The sequence below is a fragment of the Fusarium subglutinans genome (assembly GCF_013396075.1).
Source record: "Fusarium subglutinans strain NRRL 66333 chromosome Unknown NRRL66333_c0000121, whole genome shotgun sequence".
NCBI lineage: Eukaryota > Fungi > Ascomycota > Sordariomycetes > Hypocreales > Nectriaceae > Fusarium > Fusarium subglutinans.
In genome coordinates, this window is record NW_023502184.1 from 129,942 (window position 1) to 151,193 (window position 21,252).

General features: G+C 48.3%; 8 protein-coding genes across 8 annotated transcripts; 5 read left to right on the forward strand and 3 right to left on the reverse strand.

Annotated features, from left to right (window-relative positions):
* Positions 1 to 3,176: 3,176 nt before the first annotated feature.
* On the forward strand, positions 3,177 to 4,290 carry FSUBG_8654 (syntaxin 5; the record flags this gene model as incomplete). The annotated part of the gene is made up of 3 exons (XM_036687083.1): positions 3,177 to 3,420; positions 3,492 to 4,191; positions 4,266 to 4,290. 3 exons carry the CDS (start codon positions 3,177 to 3,179, stop codon positions 4,288 to 4,290), a joined length of 969 nt encoding a protein of 322 aa, XP_036535873.1.
* Positions 4,291 to 5,356: 1,066 nt separating this feature from the next.
* FSUBG_8655 (alcohol dehydrogenase) lies at positions 5,357 to 6,502 on the forward strand (the record flags this gene model as incomplete). Its single annotated transcript, XM_036687084.1, has 5 exons — positions 5,357 to 5,414; positions 5,478 to 5,743; positions 5,795 to 5,956; positions 6,008 to 6,254; positions 6,306 to 6,502. 5 exons carry the CDS (start codon positions 5,357 to 5,359, stop codon positions 6,500 to 6,502), a joined length of 930 nt encoding a protein of 309 aa, XP_036535874.1.
* Positions 6,503 to 7,107: 605 nt separating this feature from the next.
* Positions 7,108 to 8,354, reverse strand: FSUBG_8656 (l-iditol 2-dehydrogenase; the record flags this gene model as incomplete). The annotated part of the gene is made up of 3 exons (XM_036687085.1): positions 7,108 to 7,822; positions 7,874 to 8,244; positions 8,298 to 8,354. 3 exons carry the CDS (start codon positions 8,352 to 8,354, stop codon positions 7,108 to 7,110), a joined length of 1,143 nt encoding a protein of 380 aa, XP_036535875.1.
* Positions 8,355 to 9,423: 1,069 nt separating this feature from the next.
* FSUBG_8657 (2-deoxy-D-gluconate 3-dehydrogenase) lies at positions 9,424 to 10,305 on the forward strand (the record flags this gene model as incomplete). The annotated part of the gene is made up of 3 exons (XM_036687086.1): positions 9,424 to 9,546; positions 9,599 to 9,811; positions 9,859 to 10,305. 3 exons carry the CDS (start codon positions 9,424 to 9,426, stop codon positions 10,303 to 10,305), a joined length of 783 nt encoding a protein of 260 aa, XP_036535876.1.
* Positions 10,306 to 11,152: 847 nt separating this feature from the next.
* FSUBG_8658 (glucosamine-phosphate n-acetyltransferase) lies at positions 11,153 to 11,733 on the reverse strand (the record flags this gene model as incomplete). The annotated part of the gene is made up of 2 exons (XM_036687087.1): positions 11,153 to 11,396; positions 11,447 to 11,733. 2 exons carry the CDS (start codon positions 11,731 to 11,733, stop codon positions 11,153 to 11,155), a joined length of 531 nt encoding a protein of 176 aa, XP_036535877.1.
* Positions 11,734 to 16,640: 4,907 nt separating this feature from the next.
* Positions 16,641 to 17,297, forward strand: FSUBG_8659 (uncharacterized protein; the record flags this gene model as incomplete). The annotated part of the gene is made up of 1 exon (XM_036687088.1): positions 16,641 to 17,297. One exon carries the CDS (start codon positions 16,641 to 16,643, stop codon positions 17,295 to 17,297), a length of 657 nt encoding a protein of 218 aa, XP_036535878.1.
* Positions 17,298 to 17,375: 78 nt separating this feature from the next.
* FSUBG_8660 (uncharacterized protein) lies at positions 17,376 to 19,139 on the reverse strand (the record flags this gene model as incomplete). The annotated part of the gene is made up of 4 exons (XM_036687090.1): positions 17,376 to 17,600; positions 17,655 to 18,278; positions 18,327 to 19,043; positions 19,098 to 19,139. The coding sequence occupies 4 exons, from the start codon at positions 19,137 to 19,139 to the stop codon at positions 17,376 to 17,378; spliced, it is 1,608 nt and encodes a 535-aa protein (XP_036535879.1).
* Positions 19,140 to 20,342: 1,203 nt separating this feature from the next.
* FSUBG_8661 (uncharacterized protein) lies at positions 20,343 to 20,946 on the forward strand (the record flags this gene model as incomplete). The annotated part of the gene is made up of 2 exons (XM_036687091.1): positions 20,343 to 20,849; positions 20,899 to 20,946. 2 exons carry the CDS (start codon positions 20,343 to 20,345, stop codon positions 20,944 to 20,946), a joined length of 555 nt encoding a protein of 184 aa, XP_036535880.1.
* Between the last annotated feature and the right edge of the window lie 306 nt (positions 20,947 to 21,252).

The window sequence follows — 21,252 nt, forward strand, 5'->3', positions numbered from 1 at the left end:
GTCGTGTTTGGGATTTTTAGCCAAACTCGACTATCGAAGCATTCTTGGACGACGTCGTGATGCTTGACGGAAATTCAGTGGTCGGCGGCGTTGGCAACAGTAGAACTGGGAGGACGTGGCAATAGGATTAGGTGTACCGGGCTATTTATCGGGTTCGGCGATGAAGATCGGCGGCGGAGAAAGTAATGCGTCGGTAGGTGACGGACGGTTAGTCAAGATTGACAAAGAGCTTAAAATACAAGGTCTGCAAGCCAAGAAACACAAACAGCAGAATGAGTCAATACAACAAGAAGAAGAATGAGATTAAGGTAGCAGAACAAAGAAGGTTATGGCAAAACAGTAGATGCCAACGACAGCGTGCGAATGATGGCGACGAGATGGTGATAGAAACAAGGAGGCGGAGTTACGTTTCTGGTGGTGGTCGGGAGCGAGCGCGAATGTGAATGGGATGGACTGGATGGTTTGGCTGATTGAATGAATGAATGGTGCAGTCAGGCACTTTTGTCACCTTTGGGCTTAGTGCTATGCCGCCCGCCGCTGTGGTAGCCCGTTGGAGATTGGATGACGAGGTGGATGGGGCACTTCAGGCGGTTGCTGTTCTAAAGACTGGGGGCTGCGGGCAACTTAAACCACTAATAAAGGAAGACAAGGAGCCGAATACAGAGGAGCATCAAGATACCCCAGTTTGCCCAGCCTCGTTGAAACCCAAGAAATGGAAGATCACGGCGAGGATTACATAGGTACTGTGACGGTGGGTTTTTTATGGCAGCCGTTATCATACAGGGGACGACTAGTCTGCCTCGAAGCGACAAAAAAAGAAACCGAATGGGTCAATCGATGGAATGAAATTATCAGCGGAGTCAAGCCAACATTAGAATGATTAAAGCTTTATTATTAGGTCCTTACTGGCACGAATTTACGAGATCGTCTGCTAACTTGGGTGGACCTCAGGGTGTAAGAAGACTTCTGACGTTAAACGACGGGGTTAAAAAAAAACCTAGTCTAAGATCCTCTATGTATATCTCTACTAAATTACACTAAGTTTACCTAAGGCTTTTTGTCACCTAGGATAGAAGTCCTAAGTTTTATTACACCCCCTTGGTAGTGCACGGAATGGACGTTTATAGAGCACGTAAATTAAAATCCACGTTGATAATTATCCCAATTAGCCTCGAGACATGGATCAAGAACTGGCCATTACTATTTTTGACATATCCTTGCTTTTCATCCTGGAGAGATGGGGTTTATTGTTCTACACCTCGGGACAAGACAAAGCAGAAAAGAGCTTCAAGTCTATCGAGTCAAGATACCCGTGAACTCGCGTGTCCTTCTGTGTTAGGCCCCCTCCGATGTTGCACATAAGGTACTGTAATTATTCCTGGAGCCTTGGAGATTGATCACCTGAATTACGGCCGTCGAAGAGTTTACTGTTTGGTCAAGGGGGCTTAGTGCCTCGGTCCTCGTCACCTAATTATCCACTAGGATGAACCCTTTCGACACCTCGTGATAACTTTACCTTTACGGCACTGGCCTCAACGTCACGAACTGCGAACCCAGCATAACAGGTGGCTTTCTTGGCCCCTTATATCTCCTCGTCGCTGTAACATGTAACCGAGTTTTACACAGCATCCAACGCAAATGTCACACGTAAAACACGGATTCCAAGTTACACATACACACGTGCGACCATGGATGTGAACGAAGAGACAGCAACGCCTTTATTAACTTGCTTTTGATAGGACGGGTGACGTCGACCATGACACGTCTTTTAGGATGCCAGGATTTCAAGTGCCGACCATGAAACGGCTGTGAGTTGCTGACCAAACCACCCATTCTTCCAGTGGCCGTCTTGAGTCTGTGCAGTCGCTGCAGTGTTCCAAATCTCTAGATGATGGTGTATAGAAGCGCTCAGTTATTGCGGTGTCTAGCAATGAATGGCAGAACGGTAACAGGTAGTAAGGGGTTCAATGCCGTCATTCCCGCTCAACCTCGGCTCCACTTGATTGCAGAATAAGATGATTGGATTTGACATACGAGATATGATTCAGACTTTGGAGCTATAAAGAAACTACGGAGATGGAATTTTGATACGAAGAAATGGTAGCAGTTGTAGGTACCTACCTAGACTTAGTGGTGGCCTTTACGAGCTGCTAGCAGAGGTTGCTGATGAGAGGAGTATGCAATTATCGTGTAGATCACCAAGATGATTAAAACATGAAGAACCCTTATTATGGACTTAATACATTCTACACCAAGCAGCCCGAATAAATTAGATATACTAGCAATATACGTCTCTTGATCAGAAAGCTCTCGATTAACTTGCGATATACATACATACATACAGGCCATGATTGTGATAGAGATTCAGTCCCAGTAGAAGTGTATACTCAACGCATATCAATAGTTATCTTATATTTAAGCAAAAGGCTTCTTTACCTCCTTGTGTCAATATATTTTTTGCTGATCCTGTAGCTAGAAGAGCTTCTCAAAGTCCAACTTCAAGCTCAGCCACATATGAAGCCACACAACTAAAACAGTTTGGCTGGTCAGCCTGGTCTTGACAAAAGAGCCAACGTGGCGGATCAGATTCACTGACTGCACTGAACTGAGCCTACCTTACCTACTACCCCTGCCCCTCGACCAGACTGGACCAGTCTGGAACAAGCCAACGACACGACACGTTCCCCAATCATTCAATCAATCCAATCTCCTTTCAGACGCAGCGACAACCAATTCAAATCAAACCTCATTTGTCTCTGGCATTCTTTGTTGCGCATCTACGGTACCGTTTAACTTAGCTCTCTCTCTCTCTCTCTCTCGCCTTTTTCTCCATTTCGTACCAATCCCGAGGCTTCGCGACACTTTAATTCTCTCTTACGAATCGCACAAAGAAGCACTCCTTTCTAATTATCCTGCTCTTCGTTCGTCCGCGTCACCCCTCGACGTTCCGTTTCGCCTGCGCTGCCAACCGAGACCTGATCCGGATCCTTCCACATCCACGTTCGATATTCGTAACTCGATACATCTCCAGTGAAACACAAGTCGCATAGGTGGCATATTTATCGCTGCTATCTATCAATCACATCGATCCCCCGACTCTTTTCGAGACACGAAGCCGCGCTGGCCGCAGTCTGACATCTCGGCTTTTATCCTTAACCCCTCTTAATTTGGCCACCATGGCTGTCGCATCTATTCAAGACCGAACCTCCGAGTTCAAGTCGGTACTCGCCCAAGCCCAGCGAAAACAATCCTCCTCAAAAGTCAGCTCCCAGCGCCGGTCTCTATTGACTGATGCGCAAAGAGATGCCGCCAACGGTCATGCTGGAGGTCCTCCAAGACGATCCGAGTTCGCCCGGAAGGCTGCTGAGATTGGACGTGGCATCTCTGCGACTATGGGCAAGTTGGAAAAGCTAGCTCAATGTGAGTACTATCTGCCAATCTCGGCGACGCGAGTGCCCGCTGTAGTTCATAGTACTAACCTCGAGAAATAGTGGCGAAGCGACGAACACTTTTCGACGACCGTCCCGTGGAAATCAACGAGCTTACTTTCGTCATCAAGCAAGATCTCTCGTCTCTGAACCAGCAAATTGGAGCTCTTCAAACACTCACCAAGCAACAACACCCCAAGGCCGATCAGGAGGGCGAGCACAACAAGAACGTCGTCTACCTACTACAAGGCAAGCTCACTGACGTCTCGGTCAACTTCAAGGACGTTCTGGAAGCCAGAACCAAGAACATCCAGGCATCGCGATCAAGAACAGAGAACTTCATCTCCTCTGTGTCGCAACATACTCAACCATCGATTCAACAGTCGGCTTCTCCTCTCTATGGAACACCAGCTCGCAACTCACCCGCACCAGGAGCTCAAGATACCTTGTCTCTCAACCCCGTTGGCGATCAACAGCTGCTGATGATGGAAGAGGCACAGCCCTCCAACACATATATCCAACAACGAGGCGAAGCGATTGAGGCTATTGAGAAGACCATTGGCGAGCTTGGCAGCATTTTTGGACAACTAGCCACCATGGTTTCGGAACAGAGCGAGATGATCCAGCGCATTGACGCCAACACAGAGGACGTGGTCGATAATGTTGAAGGGGCCCAGCGAGAGCTCCTCAAGTACTGGAACCGAGTATCAAGCAACAGAATGTTGATCGCCAAGATGTTTGGAACGCTAATGATTTTCTTCCTGTGAGTTCACCTTTTGTCTCTGGGACACTACCAACTACGGCCAAGGATGATGAGCAGTTACTAACAAACTGTAGGATCTGGGTTCTTGTTTCGGGCTAAACCTTGACGACGAAACGCAACACAACACAAGACACGAGAAAAAGAGGCGGGCGCGGAAAACTTGGACCAGGGAAGGGAGTTTAACGGCACATGTTTGGTTGTAATGGGGTACTATTCGATAGGTGCACTTCTTTTCCATATGTACGTATGTTTGTACCTTATACTTTGTAGTCGTTTTTTCTTTAGAGATGGATTGGAACGAAGTAGCATAGAGGGCAAGGGTCTTGCAAGAAGACTCTCGTCGATGGCTCATCTCATGTTGGGGGTTTCAGGATTAATAATGAATCAGTAGATCCTCAATTGCATAGACTTACATATTGGGTGACAGAGTATCAGGCATTTCTAACGAGTGGAATTGTTCGTGATTGGTCTCATGGGTTTGACAGACGACTTCAGAAGCAACCCCCACGCTGATGGGAGTGGTATATCACGGCCAGGATATGAGATATAGCCTGTATAGCATCATCAGTACAGGATATATAAAGAGGCAGAGTCGGCCATCGGCCCTTCAACTATTCCTACTCATTTCACCAGCATAATCTCGGGTGTAGACATTTCCCGGCATTCTCAGAAAGGACAACAATTCCATAAACAGCGTCTTTCAACCTTTGGGGGCATCGTCGGCCGGAGTTCTCGCCGACCTCTCTACCACTCCAAGTTAGCCTCAACTCACAGTCTCACCATCTCAGGGCCTCGGAGCAACCCCACCCCGAGAAATCTCCATCGATCAGCGGCTTTTCCGTGTAAACTGCACCCCAAACTTGCTCTAAGAGGCAAAAATGCCCCTCGAGCTCGGTGACATGCCTAGCGCTTTGGCGGGGTGAACCCCGCCAAAGATGAGCGTGTACATTGGGGGGCTTTGTTTTATCGAAGAATAAGGTGCTGTAATAGAGTAGCTCGGTAGATCAAGCTACGTAGGCATGAGGGGCATTGGGCCATGTTCATGATGTGGCAGCGGTTTATAACCTGCACGTCTCCCGCCTCAGTACGAGCTTCTTCTCTTGTGTTTTGTTCTAGATCGCTCTCATCTTCTTCACGAAACCCACTCTCTTACAAGATTCACACAATGGCTCCCTCTACCTTCAAGCTCAACACTGGCCAGGAGATTCCTGCTCTTGGTCTCGGTGCGTTGTTTTCACATGTTTCAACTCTCAAGAGCTCAATTGGCTGACTTTTGCTGCTTGTAGGTACCTGGCAGTCTCCCGCCGGTGAGGTCGAGAAGGCCGTTGCATACGCTCTCAAGGACGGCTACAAGCTGATCGACTGCGCCTACTGCTACGGAAACGAAGAAGAGGTTGGTGCTGGTCTTAAGGCTGCTTTTGAGGCTGGTGTCAAGCGCGAGGACATCTTTGTTGTCACCAAGGCCTGGGCTACTTACAACACCCGCCCTGAGCTTGGTCTCGACAAGAGCTTGAAGGCCCTTGGTCTTGACTACGTTGATCTCTTCCTTGTGGTAAGTTACTAGTTGGAATATCTCTTGAGTTGGTGTGCTAAATCGTTATAGCACTGGCCTCTTCTCCTCAACCCCGAGGGTAACGACGACAAGTTCCCCAAGAAGGCTGATGGTTCCCGAGATGTTATTCGAGACTACAACCACGTCGAGGGCTGGAAGCTCATGGAAAAGCTCCCCGCTACTGGCAAGACCCGTGGTGTCGGTGTCTGCAACGTATGTACTCACGCGTTCAGTCCGTCAAGACTCAGCTAACAACCGGTATAGTACAGCAAGAAGTACCTCGAGGAGCTTCTGCCTCATGCCACTATCATCCCCGCCGTCAACCAGATCGAGAACCACCCCAGTCTTCCCCAGCAGGAGATTGTTGACTTCTGCAAAGAGAAGGGCATTCACATTGAGGCCTACAGTCCCTTTGGCAGCACTGGTGGCCCCGTCATGACTGCTGAGCCTGTTGTCAAGATTGCTGAGAAGAAGGGTGTCTCTGCTTCTACCGTCCTCCTCAGCTACCATGGTATGCCTCATGAATTTGATGGAGAAATCAACAATGCTAACGATCTTGTAGTCGCCCGTGGCAGCACTGTGCTCGCCAAGTCCGTCACCCCCGAGCGTATCACCGCCAACAAGACCATTGTCGACCTCGACGACGAGGACATGAAGGCTCTGAACGACTACTCGGAAAACCTTGTCAAGAAGGGTGAGGTCAAGCGATATGTCTACCCTCCCTTCGGCATCGATTTCGGTTTCCCCGACAAGTCATGAATCAAAGGTCGGCTATAGTATATGATATTGGGATAAAGATGAGATATGATGAAAAGCGGCATTAAATGATATTGCATCGATAATAGATCAGAAGCTCAAGTTGGCTTCATGAATAGAAAGAGTTAAAGCCTTGAATACTCGAAGTTGCTTAAGGTGCTAGTGTTTGCATTGAAGTGTCATTGCCATGATGCTTCGAGGACCATATCATAGCAGCATGTCGTGCGATGCTCCTAGATCGGACTACAATGAGATCTGCCGAACTGAGATGCTGCTTCTGTGAGTCTGGCCTGGAATGCTAGTATGTAAATTCCTGCATGTCCAAAAACTGGTGATTTCGTTTGCATCTTGGTGGAAGACTTTGTGGCTGTTAAACATACAACTCTCCGGACACCGTCGTCATGAGCTTGTTCACTCATCAGTCAGGTATCTCATGTGTAGCAGCGGGAAAGGTCAAGGTGCAGTGTTAACTTAGTCAAACGTCTCAATTATGCCAGAAACTAGGTATCTATAATCCTCAAGACCCATACAACACGCCTTTTACCCCATTCATAAAACCCTCACTGTCAACTCCCAGAACAGGTATTAATTTACAACCGGCCTTTGAGTCATTTTTCGTTAAAGTCGACAACTACCTTGATAACAAGGTTGCCTTGCTCGTCCCTCACCTTGCCAGCCATCTTGAAAGCCTCCTCAATGTTCTCCATGCCGTTGTATCTTTGAGTTACTAGACGACTCACGTCAGGCATGTTGGCAGGAGGGTTAGCCAATAGCTCAATGATCTCCTTGTATGTGTTGGCGTAGCGGAAGACACCCACGATGTCAACTTCGCGAAGAGCAGCGGCCGACATGGGAATGGTGAGGACGGGAGTTCCCATGCCAATGATCATGACCTTGCCTCCAGGCTTGGTAGCGTAGATGGCTGTTTGCACGCAGGTCTCAACACCAGTGCACTCATACACAGCTGTAACCTCACCGACAGCCTCTCCGTTGACCTGTGTCTCCTTCACCATAGCAGCGACCTTTTGGGCAAAAGCGAGCTTGTCCTCGATAGTTTGTGGGCGCTCCATGGGAACGACTACTGAAGCATCGGCGAAGCCGTTGTTGATGGCAAAGTCAAGACGGTCCTTGAGGATATCGGCGATGATGACGGTCTTGGCTTGGTCTGCCTTTGCGACAGCGGCTGCAAGAAGACCGACGGCGCCGGCGCCGAGAACGAGGACTGTTGAGCCCTTGGGGAGAGCGGCGCGATCACGAGCGTGCATTGCGACTGAGAGAGGCTCAACAAGAGCGCCGAGATCGAGAGTGACATGTTCAGGCATCCTGAGCAAAAGTCAGTACATTTCTCACCTCACAAAGATTAGATTGTCTTACTTGTGACACCACTTGGCAGGGTGGTTGATTCTCTCCTGTAGAGTTCCCTGTGCATGAGGATTGGCCTTGGCTGAGCTGCGGAACTTCATTCCACGGCAAATGTTATAGCGGCCCTCACCACAGAGCTCACAAGCTTCACAAGGCAGACCAACCTCGAGCGCGACATGGTCGCCAGGCTTGAGATGTGTAACTTCTGAGCCGACAGCTACGACTGTGCCTGCGGACTCATGGCCGAGGGTGAGAGGTTCGCGAACGATAATATCGCCGTTGCGGAAGTGGTTGTAGTAGTGAAGATCGGAGCCGCAGAGGCCGGTTGACTTGACAGCGACTTGGACTTCATTGCTGGAGGGTGCTGGAAGTTCACGTTCTTCCTGTCAACTGAGTCAGTCCGCGATCTCAAGTACAATTGAGTAATGGTGTTTACCAGACGGAGATCCTTCTCTCCGTGGAGGACGGAGGCCTTGACACGCTCAGTTGCCATGATGAAGGTATGAGAGAGGCGAAAATGGTGATATGAGGAAGGGAATGATTAAAGAAGAGTAATTGAGTAGTTGCTGAACTATTGTGACAAAAAATATTCAGGAAATGGTCAATGTTACAGATGCAAAAGTTACTGGAAGATCATGGACCAAGACGAGAGCGAGAGGTGGGTTACTAAAGGGCGAAGCCAAACAAGGACATTCAAGCCAGCAGGGCCGATGTCGACCAAATATCGGGTTGGACAGAAGCTAACTATAGGTAGACTACTAACCTACAATCCCTTATTGATTCTCAGAGTCTCGTCGCGGAGAGAGGGCCGAGATGGCCTTGACCTCGGAAGAGGCGCCCCACGATGTGTACTAGTTAGCATTGAAATGCCCCGCGGCGAGACGTCCCATGACGTACAATGCCCCCATGACAGCAAAAAAAAGAAGAGAGAATCTTTATCCGCAGTGGTAGAGCCAGTGCTAGCGTGCCCCCACTGCCCTGTATCCCGCGGGGTGAAGCGCTAAAGACTGAGCCGTTGATCCACTGTTTTGGAGATGTTGGAGAAGCCCAGGGAGGGAAATGTTGGCCGACTCATGAACTGGATGGAAGAAAATGACCAGATCTGCCTCTCATAGGGATGGGTTGTTTTTTGAACACTCAGTAGCTATGAATGATGGGGATCTGTTAGGTCTGTACTATAGGGCTACGAGTTGCCAGTCTCTAGCGATATCTCATGATACAGAATAGCATCACCCCTCTGCGGGGATCCAAAGCTCGTCTTCGGCCTTCTCTCCGACCTTCGCAAGCCGGTTGAATGTGAACCTACAGAGTCAAGCAAAGCTGCAGTACGAACGAACAATCAATCAATTGGCCAGTTCTAGTCCGGTCCAAATCACCAATTTTGAGCCAATCCGGTTCCTCCTAAGTCGGAGCTCAGAAGCTTACCCCTTGGTCATTAATAGCGTAGTACCCCAGCACATTCATCCCGTCATCTCGTGGTGGAACTGAACTGCCCCTCGTTGAATAAACCCTCCAAAAAAACATCACCAATTGCTCACGACGTCAATAACTAATATCTCAAAATGTCTGCTTCTTTCTTCTCCCTTGAGGGCCAAACTGCTCTCGTAACTGGCGGTACGCGCGGTATTGGCCAGGCCGTAGCAATTGGTCTTGCTGAAGCTGGTGCCGATGTTGTTCTTGTTCAGGTACGGAACGTCTCATGATGAGGCCAGAACTCGAGACTAACTGGACATACAGCGAGATACTACATCACAATCAACAAAGGAGTCGATCGAGAAGCTTGGCCGAAAGGCTTTTATCTACACTGCTGATCTATCATCGCAAGAATCGGTTGCTGGACTTGTACCCAAGGTGCTCGCCGATGGACATCAGATTCGCATCTTGGTGAATTGCGCTGGTATTCAGCGACGACATCCTTGTGAAGTCTTCCCTGACAGCGACTTCAACGAGGTATGAAAGACCAATTCTTGTCTCATAACATATCTAACGAGCTACAGGTCATCCAAGTAAACCTCAACTCCGTTTTCACCCTCTGCCGTGACGTCGGCGCCCACATGCTCAACCTCGAACCCTCCCCCATCACCGGCCGTCGCGGCAGCATCATCAACTTCGCCTCCCTCCTCACCTTCCAGGGCGGCTTCACTGTCCCTGCCTATGCTGCCTCCAAGGGTGCAGTAGGCCAAGTCACCAAGAGTTTCGCCAACGAGTGGACCTCAAGGGGTATCACGGTAAACGCCATTGCTCCCGGTTACATCGCTACCGATATGAACGAGGCTCTTCTCGCAAACCCAGAACGTCTAGCTAGTATTACTTCCAGAATTCCTGCTGGTAACTGGGGTTCACCGGATGACTTCAAGGGTACGGCTGTGTATCTGGCGAGCAAGGCCAGCGGGTATGTGAGTGGACATGTGTTGGTTGTTGATGGTGGTTGGATGGGCCGATAAACGATTCGCTCCAAGGTGGTCTCTAGAGCAAGCTTAAAAATAGATTATAATATGATATCTTTGGTGTTTTTGCAAAATCGGAATGTCGAGTGATTAACGACGGGCGCGAACAAGTCTTCGTCTGGCCAGGCGAAGGGAACCGTTTGGGTCGATGAAGGTCGTGACTCGGTTTGTCAGATGCCTGACGATATGGAAAGCATCAGGGTTCTTGGATCGAACACTGTAGTAACCGAATTAACAAGTATTCTACAGTGGTAGGTAGTTATCACTCACAGCAATTGTAAGGCCGCGATTCGGACTTTGATGAAGGAATGGCTCAGCTCGTCAGGCATCTTGACGCTGGCTTGAGGATTTCGACGTAAAGACTTTGGAGAAGTGGTCGAGACAGAAGATGTTCAGCTGGGTGGCTGTAGCTCACAATTCGGCTTCTAAGCAGGTTTTATGCGCAAACTGTTCGGCCATTTACATGTGCGTGCTTCGAATCGGAAGCCGAATATGGAACCTCACTCAGCTGATGGTTCTTGTCATACAGCAGCTTACATGGATTTCCTCCGAATGTCTCTGGTTACCCGCAAGATCTCACTCGTTCCGTCACTCGGTAACTGTGCAAACAGTGCAAGAAATGTCGTCTATATTCTCCCGTCCATACCTATCTACCTCTAAATCCGTCCAATATTGTATCCTCTTTAGATTTTGCTTCCTGCGCCATGCGAAACCGCATCAGCCTCTGTGCAACGCACACAAACGATAACAAAAGGAAACATGCGCATGCGCCACGCATACACATACACATACGCATACGCATACGCATACGCATTTCATAATATCGTAGAATTACTTAATGAAATCACTGGGATTTACCCTTTGAGCCCTCATAGTAGTGGGCCATCTGGAGGCCTGCTCTTCGGAAGCCACACTTGACGTAGAAACCCTCGTTGGCTTCGCTGCAGTCGAGAATGCTCTTGTAGCAGCCGACTTGCTCGGCGATGTGGTCGAGGGCTTGGATTATTCGGAGACCGAGCTTCTTGCCCTGCTGGTCCTTTGCGACGGCGATATCTTCGATGTGGCCTACGGCACCCAGGCTGTGAATGCTACAGAGTGTTAGGGGACGTCTGGCAGACATTGAAGACCATTGACTTACAACTTGCGCTCGGTGATCAAGGCGCCAGTCCCGACAACAGGCTTGTCACCTCGCGAAGTGTCCTCAATGATGATAATGTAGTAACTGCCAGCAGCGAGCATGTCATCGTACTGCTTGGTGAAGTCGGCTTCAGTGATGTCGCCAACGGTGGTCAAGACACGCAGGCAATCGAGGAAACCGCTGTCAAAGTCTGACTTTCGCAGAGCGCGCAGAGTATAACCCTCGGGGAGAGCGGCGCTGACCTCAGGGGAGAGGAGGTTGGCGCTGAACATGCCTTCTTGAGCCATGGCGGTGTCGGTGTCGATTTGGCGGGGGGGTTATCGAGGGGCACGCGGAGATGTCTCAACGAAAAGACTTTGAGAGATGTTCAAACAGAGCAATTAAAGAGAGAGATACTCAAAAAGAATATGTGAGATGTTGAGATGTAAGATCTGGGAGCAGGTAGTTTCGTCTTTTTCCGTTTCAGAACAGAATGGGCGGAGTCTTGAGCTGAGCTTGGCTTGTCCTTTCCCGTACCTTTTTGTGTTTAGTGCCCCCCACTGGTTCTATATCGGGGACGATTTACCATCATTGCCCAGGGGTCAGCGAGTCACAGCCTCAAGGCGATCCCGACACTTATTAGAAAGGAGTGCAAGGCCCCAAGAAACAAAAAGTGTGGTTCCGCCCGGGATCGAACCGGGGACCTTCTCGGTGTTAACGAGATGCCATAACCAACTAGACCACGGAACCGAGGCATTTGATTGGATGGGAGTCAGGAAATTAGTTGGGGAACAAGAATGTAGTGTCTGTGGAGGGCGATGAAGCTGTTGCGAAGTCATTCCATGGTTCACTTACACGGGTGAATGGAGAGTTTCTGTCTTATCTATCAGCCGGATAGAAACGTTGAGGAAACTCTCGTGGTGAGTTTATTGCATAAATTTTAGTAACGCTATCTGAATTGCTGCTACAAGCAACAACCCAGTATCTGGCCCTCACACACTCTCTCTAAATACGAAAGAGTCGTCAGTGTCCTCTTTATGGCCGCTGATTTCTTACCTTCGATATAGAGACCAGATCCATTGATTATCATGGCCCCTTCTGCTTTCGATCGATGAGTAGTGCAACGATAGTATATTGTACGTGTATAAATTGACGCTGCTTTCACCTGTAAGGGAGGCCAAATCTATGAGACGACAGTAGGGTATTTAAACCATGGCAGTAATATAACCTGCCTTCCAGCAAGCGGTTCAGCTTTGGCCCCGGTGATCTGAATTTCGGTGTTGGTGTTGGCTATGAGAGTCTCGATGGTGGATTCAAAAGCAATGATCTTAATAACAGAGTGGGTGCTACAACAAGTTACTGGCGGTGAAACCATCTCTTCTGACGGCGGCAAATGAGCAAGCTCTTGAGTGAACGGCGAGAAAGAAGAGGTCGTGTAAGCGGTTGTCCATATTGAACATGTTGAGAAAGGAGAGTTATTCGCACAAGCAGTTGTCAATTCATAGCGCTCTTCGGCATCAAATGAAGAAGTAGTGTCAGAGGGGGGCCCTGAAAGATGTTAGTCTGATGGTGCAACTCACGATTGAGATGTCAATTCGGGTGCTTCGAGACTGATGCGACCCCCTAACTGGAGTGGGAATGAATCATCTCGTCGCATATGACTTGGGGCAAGTGGCCATTGGCATGGCACCTCCCGTTTCTTGCTACCTACCTACCTAAGTACTTATGTTGGTAAGGCAAGTCTTGCTCGCATTAATCAGTGTAAGTACCCGATATTGAGACAGACGACTTAGGTAAGGTACTTTACTCTTGCTATTTTGCAGGTGGGGATTATCATTTCGATCCATCTTTGGCAAACCAAGGCAATGCTCCAAGTCAGACAGAGCATTACTGCCTGGGGACTTTCGTCTGTTTGAGCAGATATCTGTCCGGATACTAAGCCAAATGGCGGTTGACAGACTTGCCCCTGCAATTTGGAAGGGGAGGACATGGTTCGGAGGTATGTGTGTGATGAACGCAGATCTTGGTGGACTACTCTGCATTTGCAGGGTTTCTTCCACATTCTGTAACACAGAGTGGCTATCCCGGGGCACCAGGCACATGTTGATTATTTCCTGATATCGGAGACACGAGTAGAATAACTGCCATACAACTCTTTACGCAGCGAACCACGGGTCAACACACCATGCTCATGCTCAAGCTTCATTGATCTCCCTTTCAGATGACTGTTGCGTGTAAAGAATGGCCGTCTCAAAGGATTTGTTCATCTCCCGCCCATTTCTTCTGCGTAGGTCTTCTCAAATGACTTGCTGCCTTATTCAGCGGTCCCAGGCTACCGGTACTGCTTGCTTAGTCAAATCACACCGTCATACCTGACGCTAAAAGCATCTTGCACAAGGCTGAAGGAGTTGCTCCCCTCATATTTCAACATCTCTGGCCTAGGGAACCCCACCGCGCTTGTACGCTGTTCCTCAAACTACCATGCTTTTGCCCTCCCGCCTTGGTCGCCACCATGCACAAGAATAGTAATTATCTCGAGTCAAGATATGCAGCCAAAGATATCAGTCAAGAACAAAAAAATGTTAACAAGGACGTGAAAGACGTGACTTCATGTCATTAAGACTCTGCAACTCTCGTCCAACTAGATGAGTACGCTGAATCGCCCTTGAGGAACGCTATCGTAATCGAGCATGTAAACACAGCTTCACATGGACCCGAATTACAGTGGCCTGTAAACCCGCCTTTCTTGACGATGTGGCAGAGTAATTTCTTGAGAACGTGTAAGTATACGAGGGTAGAGAATAGTCCTGTAGGCTAAGTAGCCTATTATGCAGCCCAAGCTGGCGATGATGAGTTGTATCCGGGCTGAGGTCGAGGTGCATGGCCATAACCAACGATCCAAGCACATCAAAGACAAGCCATCTTTTGGTCGAGATGAGAAAACAAAGGGTGAGGTATAAGTTATCATGTTTCCTCTGACTTTGAAGTGACTGACTATCGATGGTCCTGGACACCAACCATTTATTACAACATGCCAGACACCTCTTCCACTCAAGCGGAACAAGATACCAGCGGAAACAAGATGCCGTAGCAAGGTGGCAGTAATTCAGGTATAGACTACATTGAATCTAAGAATTGCCCAGTCTAAACGTCGGCGTACAGTTGCCAATGCCCCAAAACCAGAACCGATTGCTGCTGATCGAATTGTAGGGGTGAAGGAAGATGTGTTGAGAATTAAGAAGGCTTGAGGCATGAAACTGTATCTTCAAAGTACAACTAATAGAGAGATATACTTGATCGTCCCTGAAGGTGATAGTTTTGTGTTTTGATCTAGTATATACCCAGTTTGCATGCTCCATTTAACTGTGGTACTAGATCCATCACTACTGAGAGAAACTGGCTCTTGCGATGCTTCTACCGGAACGATAATCTGGAGGTGACCTGCTGGTACATCGATACTTGATGATTCAACTGAGACAGAGAGCTTCTGGACGTATATCTCTTCAGCTTGGATGAATTCGGATTTTGCCTTGTCGGTTAGTAGAATCGACAGTACTCAGGTTTATAACTCACCAAGTCTTGCAACACCTGCTGCATCGCATGTCCATGTATGCCCTCATCCCAGTCATAGGAGAATATATAGTCATTTGTAGGTGTATATCCTGACTGGTTTTGGTTGACGTATGCCACCTCCCGCTGCAAATCAAGTGATGTTTCAAATGCTTTAAAGCCAGAAATTGGTATATTAACTTTGGCAGGGTAGTTTCGTTTATAGTCGATAAATTCTGACAAATCAAGGCCAGTTGATGGTAATGGCCTTGGTTCTGTCCACGTATCTCTAATTGGGTCGTATCCCAGGGGGGGCCCATGGGATGTCTCCCAGAAGAGATCGCAAGCATCCAGGTTGAGAAGAGTTGTCTTCAAAGCATCTTGAATATGGGATAGTTTATACTTTGGCCGTAGTAGAAGAACTAGAAAAGGAATATACAGCTTTAACGAACTTCTGATTTTAGGGGAAGGCGTGTGTTCTTGAAGCCTCTTCTTGAACATCCTATACTTCCTGGCGCTTTGGGCACGAAGAATATACAATGGGGTGTCTGATACTGGATAAGAAGAGGCAAAATAAGTACTGAAGGGGGTATTCTTACCTAGAAGCATAAGAAGCTCGAGAGCAAGGTCCTCCCATTGAAAATACAGATGATCTATCAACTGGATTATTTCGCGTACCGCCCGTTCATCCTTGGCAATTAGATCTTGGGATACTTGTTTTCCATGGAGATGAGTGATTGTTGATGCAGCAATCTCTTGGTGACCAAGATGTTTATCAACTATAGTAGCAGCGATAATGACTAATTGCTGCCAAGGGACCAAGGCGGCATGTTGAGATGGCCATTGGATCAGGTCGATTTTCTCAAGCTTCGACAGTTGTCGGTGGACATCCCTGGGATTATCGAGCCCCCGTAGCCTCCTACGTGTTCTGAACTGGCCATTCTCCCGAGACAGGTCTTTGATCAAAGAAGTAAAGTGTTCAGGTAATTGTTCTGCCCGAGTCGTGTCCTCTTTTCTCACCTCGAATACAATCATGGAACGTGCAGGGGGGCCACTTGATCCAATATCGGGAAGACCTTCCGGCCCGCTGTTTGATGACGATGGCTGCTCATGGCGATGCTGATTCATTATGCCTAAGGTAAGGTTGTCTGAGCGGGTTTTGATGAGACGAGAAACGGGACACTTTTGTAATGTCCTGTCAGGTTCCGATTAGCGTGTTTTAGTCTTGCTTGCTCCAAAAGGCTAGCTTGAGATCAACGTGGAAGGGGGAGGGGGGTGCATATAGTTCATAAAGCTGAAGAAATGGGTACTCTTCCAAAAGTGGTCAACAAGACTATCTTGCGCTATACTGTATTCACAATGGCTCAAACCCTCGACAACCGCCCGCCCTGCAACACTGAGGGAGGTTAACCAACATCCAGACAATGACCAAGTACTTATAACAATGTGCAACCCAGTAAGGCAACAGCATTGCAGACCTCATCGACTGGTTTCCACAAGTATTTCTCAAATTCATGTGTTCCCCCCCTGAAAAGCCAGATCCCTTTGGTCGTGGTGCATACAATCTAACTACCAGTACCTACCTACCTAAGTAGGTAGTGTCACAAAACCTCCACCAAGGCTCAGGCCAAGCTACCTTAGTACCTTACCTAGTCACGCAAGCACAATGCCTACCACTGGCAAGGCTGTCGGGCTCTCAGTCCTCGCCGTGGTATCTGCCTTAGCCTTCTGTGTCATTGTTCACCGTTCCTTAACCGGTCGTTCCTCCCCAGGCCGTGTCAACCCACAAGATGCAGTCGAGGAAGGACTTCCGGATCGAGGAATGACTCCAGATAGGTGCTGCTATTCGCTCGAGCCGCAGCCTCGTTATCACCACCGTCAATCTTTGCCATCAAGCGTTAGATGTCTCCCTAAACCACTTCTTTCCCTCCAGACATCACTTCGACCACTTAAAAGACCTATAGCTGGACTCCCTTCTCTGCCACCAGCAGTCCTTCAGTACGGAGTGTTTCTCCCCCCTCCGTTAATAATGGGACTGGCTGCAATTGGGAAAATGTTTCCTATTCCCTTTTACAATGGACGAATCGAGCTGCATTTGAACCCTACTATGAGAAAGTTCTGGAAGGAGGATGGGGACAAGGAGGATGAAACTCTGGATGAACATGGAGCCAAAGTACTCACCCTATCGGCTATCATGCATCATAGGAATACTAACGAGGAGGATTTACTGCCTTGGGGAAATTTCCCCATGCATGAGATTATAAGCCAGGATCCAGTGAAGCTATGGGCAGAGATCAAGGAGTATATTCGAAACCAACGTTAGTATTAGATGGTTTAAATTTGAGAAATTTGTTATAACGAGGTAGAGAGAGCATAGAGCTGATAGGATGAATAAGACATATTAAATCCCAAAAATCATAGTGAATCCACCTTCTTCCTCATCCTCATCAACCATGCTGGCCACATGACTGTGCTCAAGAGAGGAGCTCTTTCTTGCAATGCCTTCAGCTTCCAAAAGTTCCCGTTCTAGCACATCGTGATGCTCTTCAGTCGTGAGCCTCTCAAATCTCTCCACGAATTTCTCCTTCTGCTCAAGATGAATTGGGCCCTCTGAGCTAACTGCAGCCTGCGTGAAATGCGTATTAGCGTTGCCATGTTTCGGTTCGAGCCTTAAACGTACCTCATTTTCCTCAGTGAGTGTCGGATCCGCCTCGGGTTTGACAGCCTCTGAACTGGCCATATGACTATCAGGCCAAACGAAACTCCAATAATCCACCGTCATGGCAACTCTGACACGGACGTGGGAGAAGGGAGACTGATCTGCATCAATTGCATAAAAGCAACGATACTTCGCTAGAGTAACACCATCGCAGATTGCGGAAATGACCTCTTCGACTTTCGCCACGGCTTCAACAGGGCCAATTTCATAGGCGGGCAGCAACCTAGTAAGTTCAATGCCATCAGGAGTTCGAGCTGTCACTCGTAGATATTCAAAGCCAGCAAGATATCGTTTGGCTTTGTCGTCAACCATTTCTAGAGCGGCACGCAAGTGCCCACCTCCAATTGCTAGTTGGAAACCACGTTTGTAAAGCCGTTCAAGGATCCGACAAGGCTCGTATTTTCTGGCTTCTTCGAAAAGCCTCTGGGGGTCTGCATCGCCTGGCGACAGGGTGTATATGAAAGTAACATACACCATGAGAAGTTTGAGCATGAGGTCCCAGTAGATGAAGCACAGGCATTCTCTGTCTTTGTGCGTTCGATCGTTCAGACCCGAGTCGCCATCGCTAGAACACTCGACCTTGTCCTATATCGTTTTAACTCTTGCATAGATCGCGGGTTATGATAGACGTACCTCTCTTGTTTCCTTGAAATCAGGCAGGGGATCTTCCAGTTCTTGCACCGCTTCTAAGTATTCGAGTCCAAGTGGTGAAGTTGGGACGTAAGCCAGTTGCAGCGTTGTGTCTAGTGTAGGATTCAATTCCTGCGTGGAATCTGCGGAAGTCCACGAAGATGAAGATGAAGGACGTCGTGATAAGTAGTATTCTTTACCGAACATTGGGCACTCCTGAATCGCGAAATCCAGGAGACTATCGGTCTCCTTTTGCCACTTCAACCAATCGACAAGTTTGAGGTAGTGCGAGGTGTAGGAGGACGCGTCTTCGTGAACTACATAACAATAGCCAAGCTTCCCTGTTCGATACCCGATTGAGATGAGATTCTCGAGCAGTTCATCTCCTGATAGTTCCAAAGTTCCATCTTCATTGACAGGACGTAGAAGGAGCCAATAAAGCTCATGGCCCTTTGAAGTCTTGACTACCTTTTGCAGAGCCTCAAGAGCTCTGCGAGGAGATCTCTTTAGTTCGTGGAGGAGTTGAGCTCCGGATATCTGCTTAGAATATCGTTCGCAAAGACTTTCGCAAAAGTATTCAATAAGCCAATGCGGCCCCTTTTCTTTTGCTTCTTCACATAGCTTCTCGGGGTCCAAGCTGTCGGGTGATGAGGCAGATTTAAAACAAGTGAGCGGTATGACGAGCCTATGTAAGAAGTCATCGTCATAAGCTGTTGCATCCTATTATGTTTGTATCAGTCAATGCTCAAGCTTCGCTTTGGACGGCGGACGCACCTTTTGTTTTCCAGCTACTGAGCCGCTACAGAGAGTAGTCATTGTGTTGAAATACACAAGCTTAAAGATTGGTGGGGAGGAGAAGGATGAGGAGGAGAAGTCAGGGACGAACTTGAGTGGGGGACGTCTGGTATACGTGACATTCGAACCGAACTTGAGCAACAGCCCCTTCTTCAGTCACCATGTTGCTCTTTTCCCGTCTAGTCCATGTGCAGCTGAAAGTATGAGAAGCAAATCCGTCGAGACCTTGGAATCAAGTGAGACTGCTTACTTACACGCCCCATTCCCATGCACCCCTGGTTCACACCCTCCCATCCAAGATTCCCACTCGAAAGACTGCATTAGCGTCGACTACATGGTCCATGGCAGGTAGGGATGCATCCTGTGTTCACTGACTCGCCGTCATCTACTATCTACGGATACTGCACATGCATAATCCAATATCCAGTACATTAGCCACCGTGCACTTCACTTTGATCCTTCCCAATGTCGGTGCTTGTTATAGTTTTGGGGTGCCCATGGATTGGTCGAGTTCTCATCGCGCTGTTTTCCTTTGCAAGTGCCTGAAATTGTTATGAGAAGGGCCTGCTGGATAGTACCTTTTGTAAGACTTACTGCATAGACCTTTGAGCTGGAACCATTCATTTGTTGGCTTTGGCCTGCAAGGCTTTTCCGAGGTTCTATAGGTTTCGCACCAGCCAATAACCTCAATGAGCGGATGGCCACATGCGTATCGTCGCTTGTGATAGAATTAGCAGTTGAGCACATAGAAGTAAATAAGAATAAGTGGCACTGGAGGACTTGCATGCTGATATCCACACATTTGAGAATAGATTCGCATGGAAATATTGTTGAAGTTCTGGCTGTAGAAAACAAGTTCTTGAGTAAGGTATTTATGCAATTTGGCCCTTCTAGTTATAAAACACTATAACTTGAGGCATCTTGTTTGCATTAGCTCGGCGCCGTCTACGCAATTACTAGGACACGCTGGGCACTCGGCAACCTTGTCAGGTCGGGAACCGTTTGCAAAGCAAATAGGGTCACAGGGCAATAGTTTCACTCTCGCTCTCCTTCCGGATCCCTTCCTGCAAGACTGCATTGGCGTAGACGACATGGTCCACGGTGAGAATGCGGCACCCCCGGAGACCAGTTGTCCGCATCCTCTGATACTGGGCTGAATTTATTGCTGGATTGGTAGTCCTCTTGGATGGCAGATCTTTCATCTCCCAAACCGAAACAATCACCATGGCGGATGAGCTTACTGTCTTCCTTCGGGCTATTTGTTTGAAGGCGTATTGTATCCAGGGTCCCTCTTATCTCGATATTACTGGATATGTGGAATTTGGTCTCGCCTCCGCGGCTCGAAGTATCATTGTTCGCTGTTCTAAGACCCTTGGTATCGCAGTCGAGCTGGCTTCTGATGCTTCGTTGGAACTCACGGCTGAAGCTCTTGTGAGTCTCGAAATTCGCCTTGAAACCAAGTTTCCCAATCACCGACGCCCTCTCCCAAGTTGCTTAGATCCCCCTTGCTTTGAATCGTCAATGTTGCACGTCAACGATATTGCCGGTTGCTTGAACATACCGGGAGCCATGGTCGAGCCCTGGGGCTGTTATCAAGAATGTATGACAGCGGCGGTTTACGGAAAATTAGGCTATAAGCTAGACGTCGAGTTGCTCAATGACAAGAAATTTGAGCAAATGGCGTCTCGACTCTGCGAAGTTGAGCTTGTGGTACACACATGGTCTTCCTGCGTATGTGTCAATCTGATATATTTCTGGAGAGACTTCTGATTACACATAGGATCCGCTCTGCGATAAGATACATCATCGAGCAACCATTCTTAGCTAAGGTACTCTGGACTTAAGGTAGCTACTGAATTCGACAGAAAGTGCGAGGGGTGCGGCAATGAACCCTCAATCGTCGTTTCTAAGCAGGTACTTAGCCTATGCCAACCGGTTGAGATTCATACTTGGTTGATGGATGGTACTGGCACTCTACAGCAGCAAGCCTTCACATTTACAATCACTGCACACGGTATTGAAAAGGGATATCTGGGGAAATTATTAGATCACAAGCCATGGAGACGCTATCTGGGAAAGAAGAGGAAGCGGAGCCAGGCTGAGGAGTAAGCAGAGTCTAAATTTTCCGAGAAAT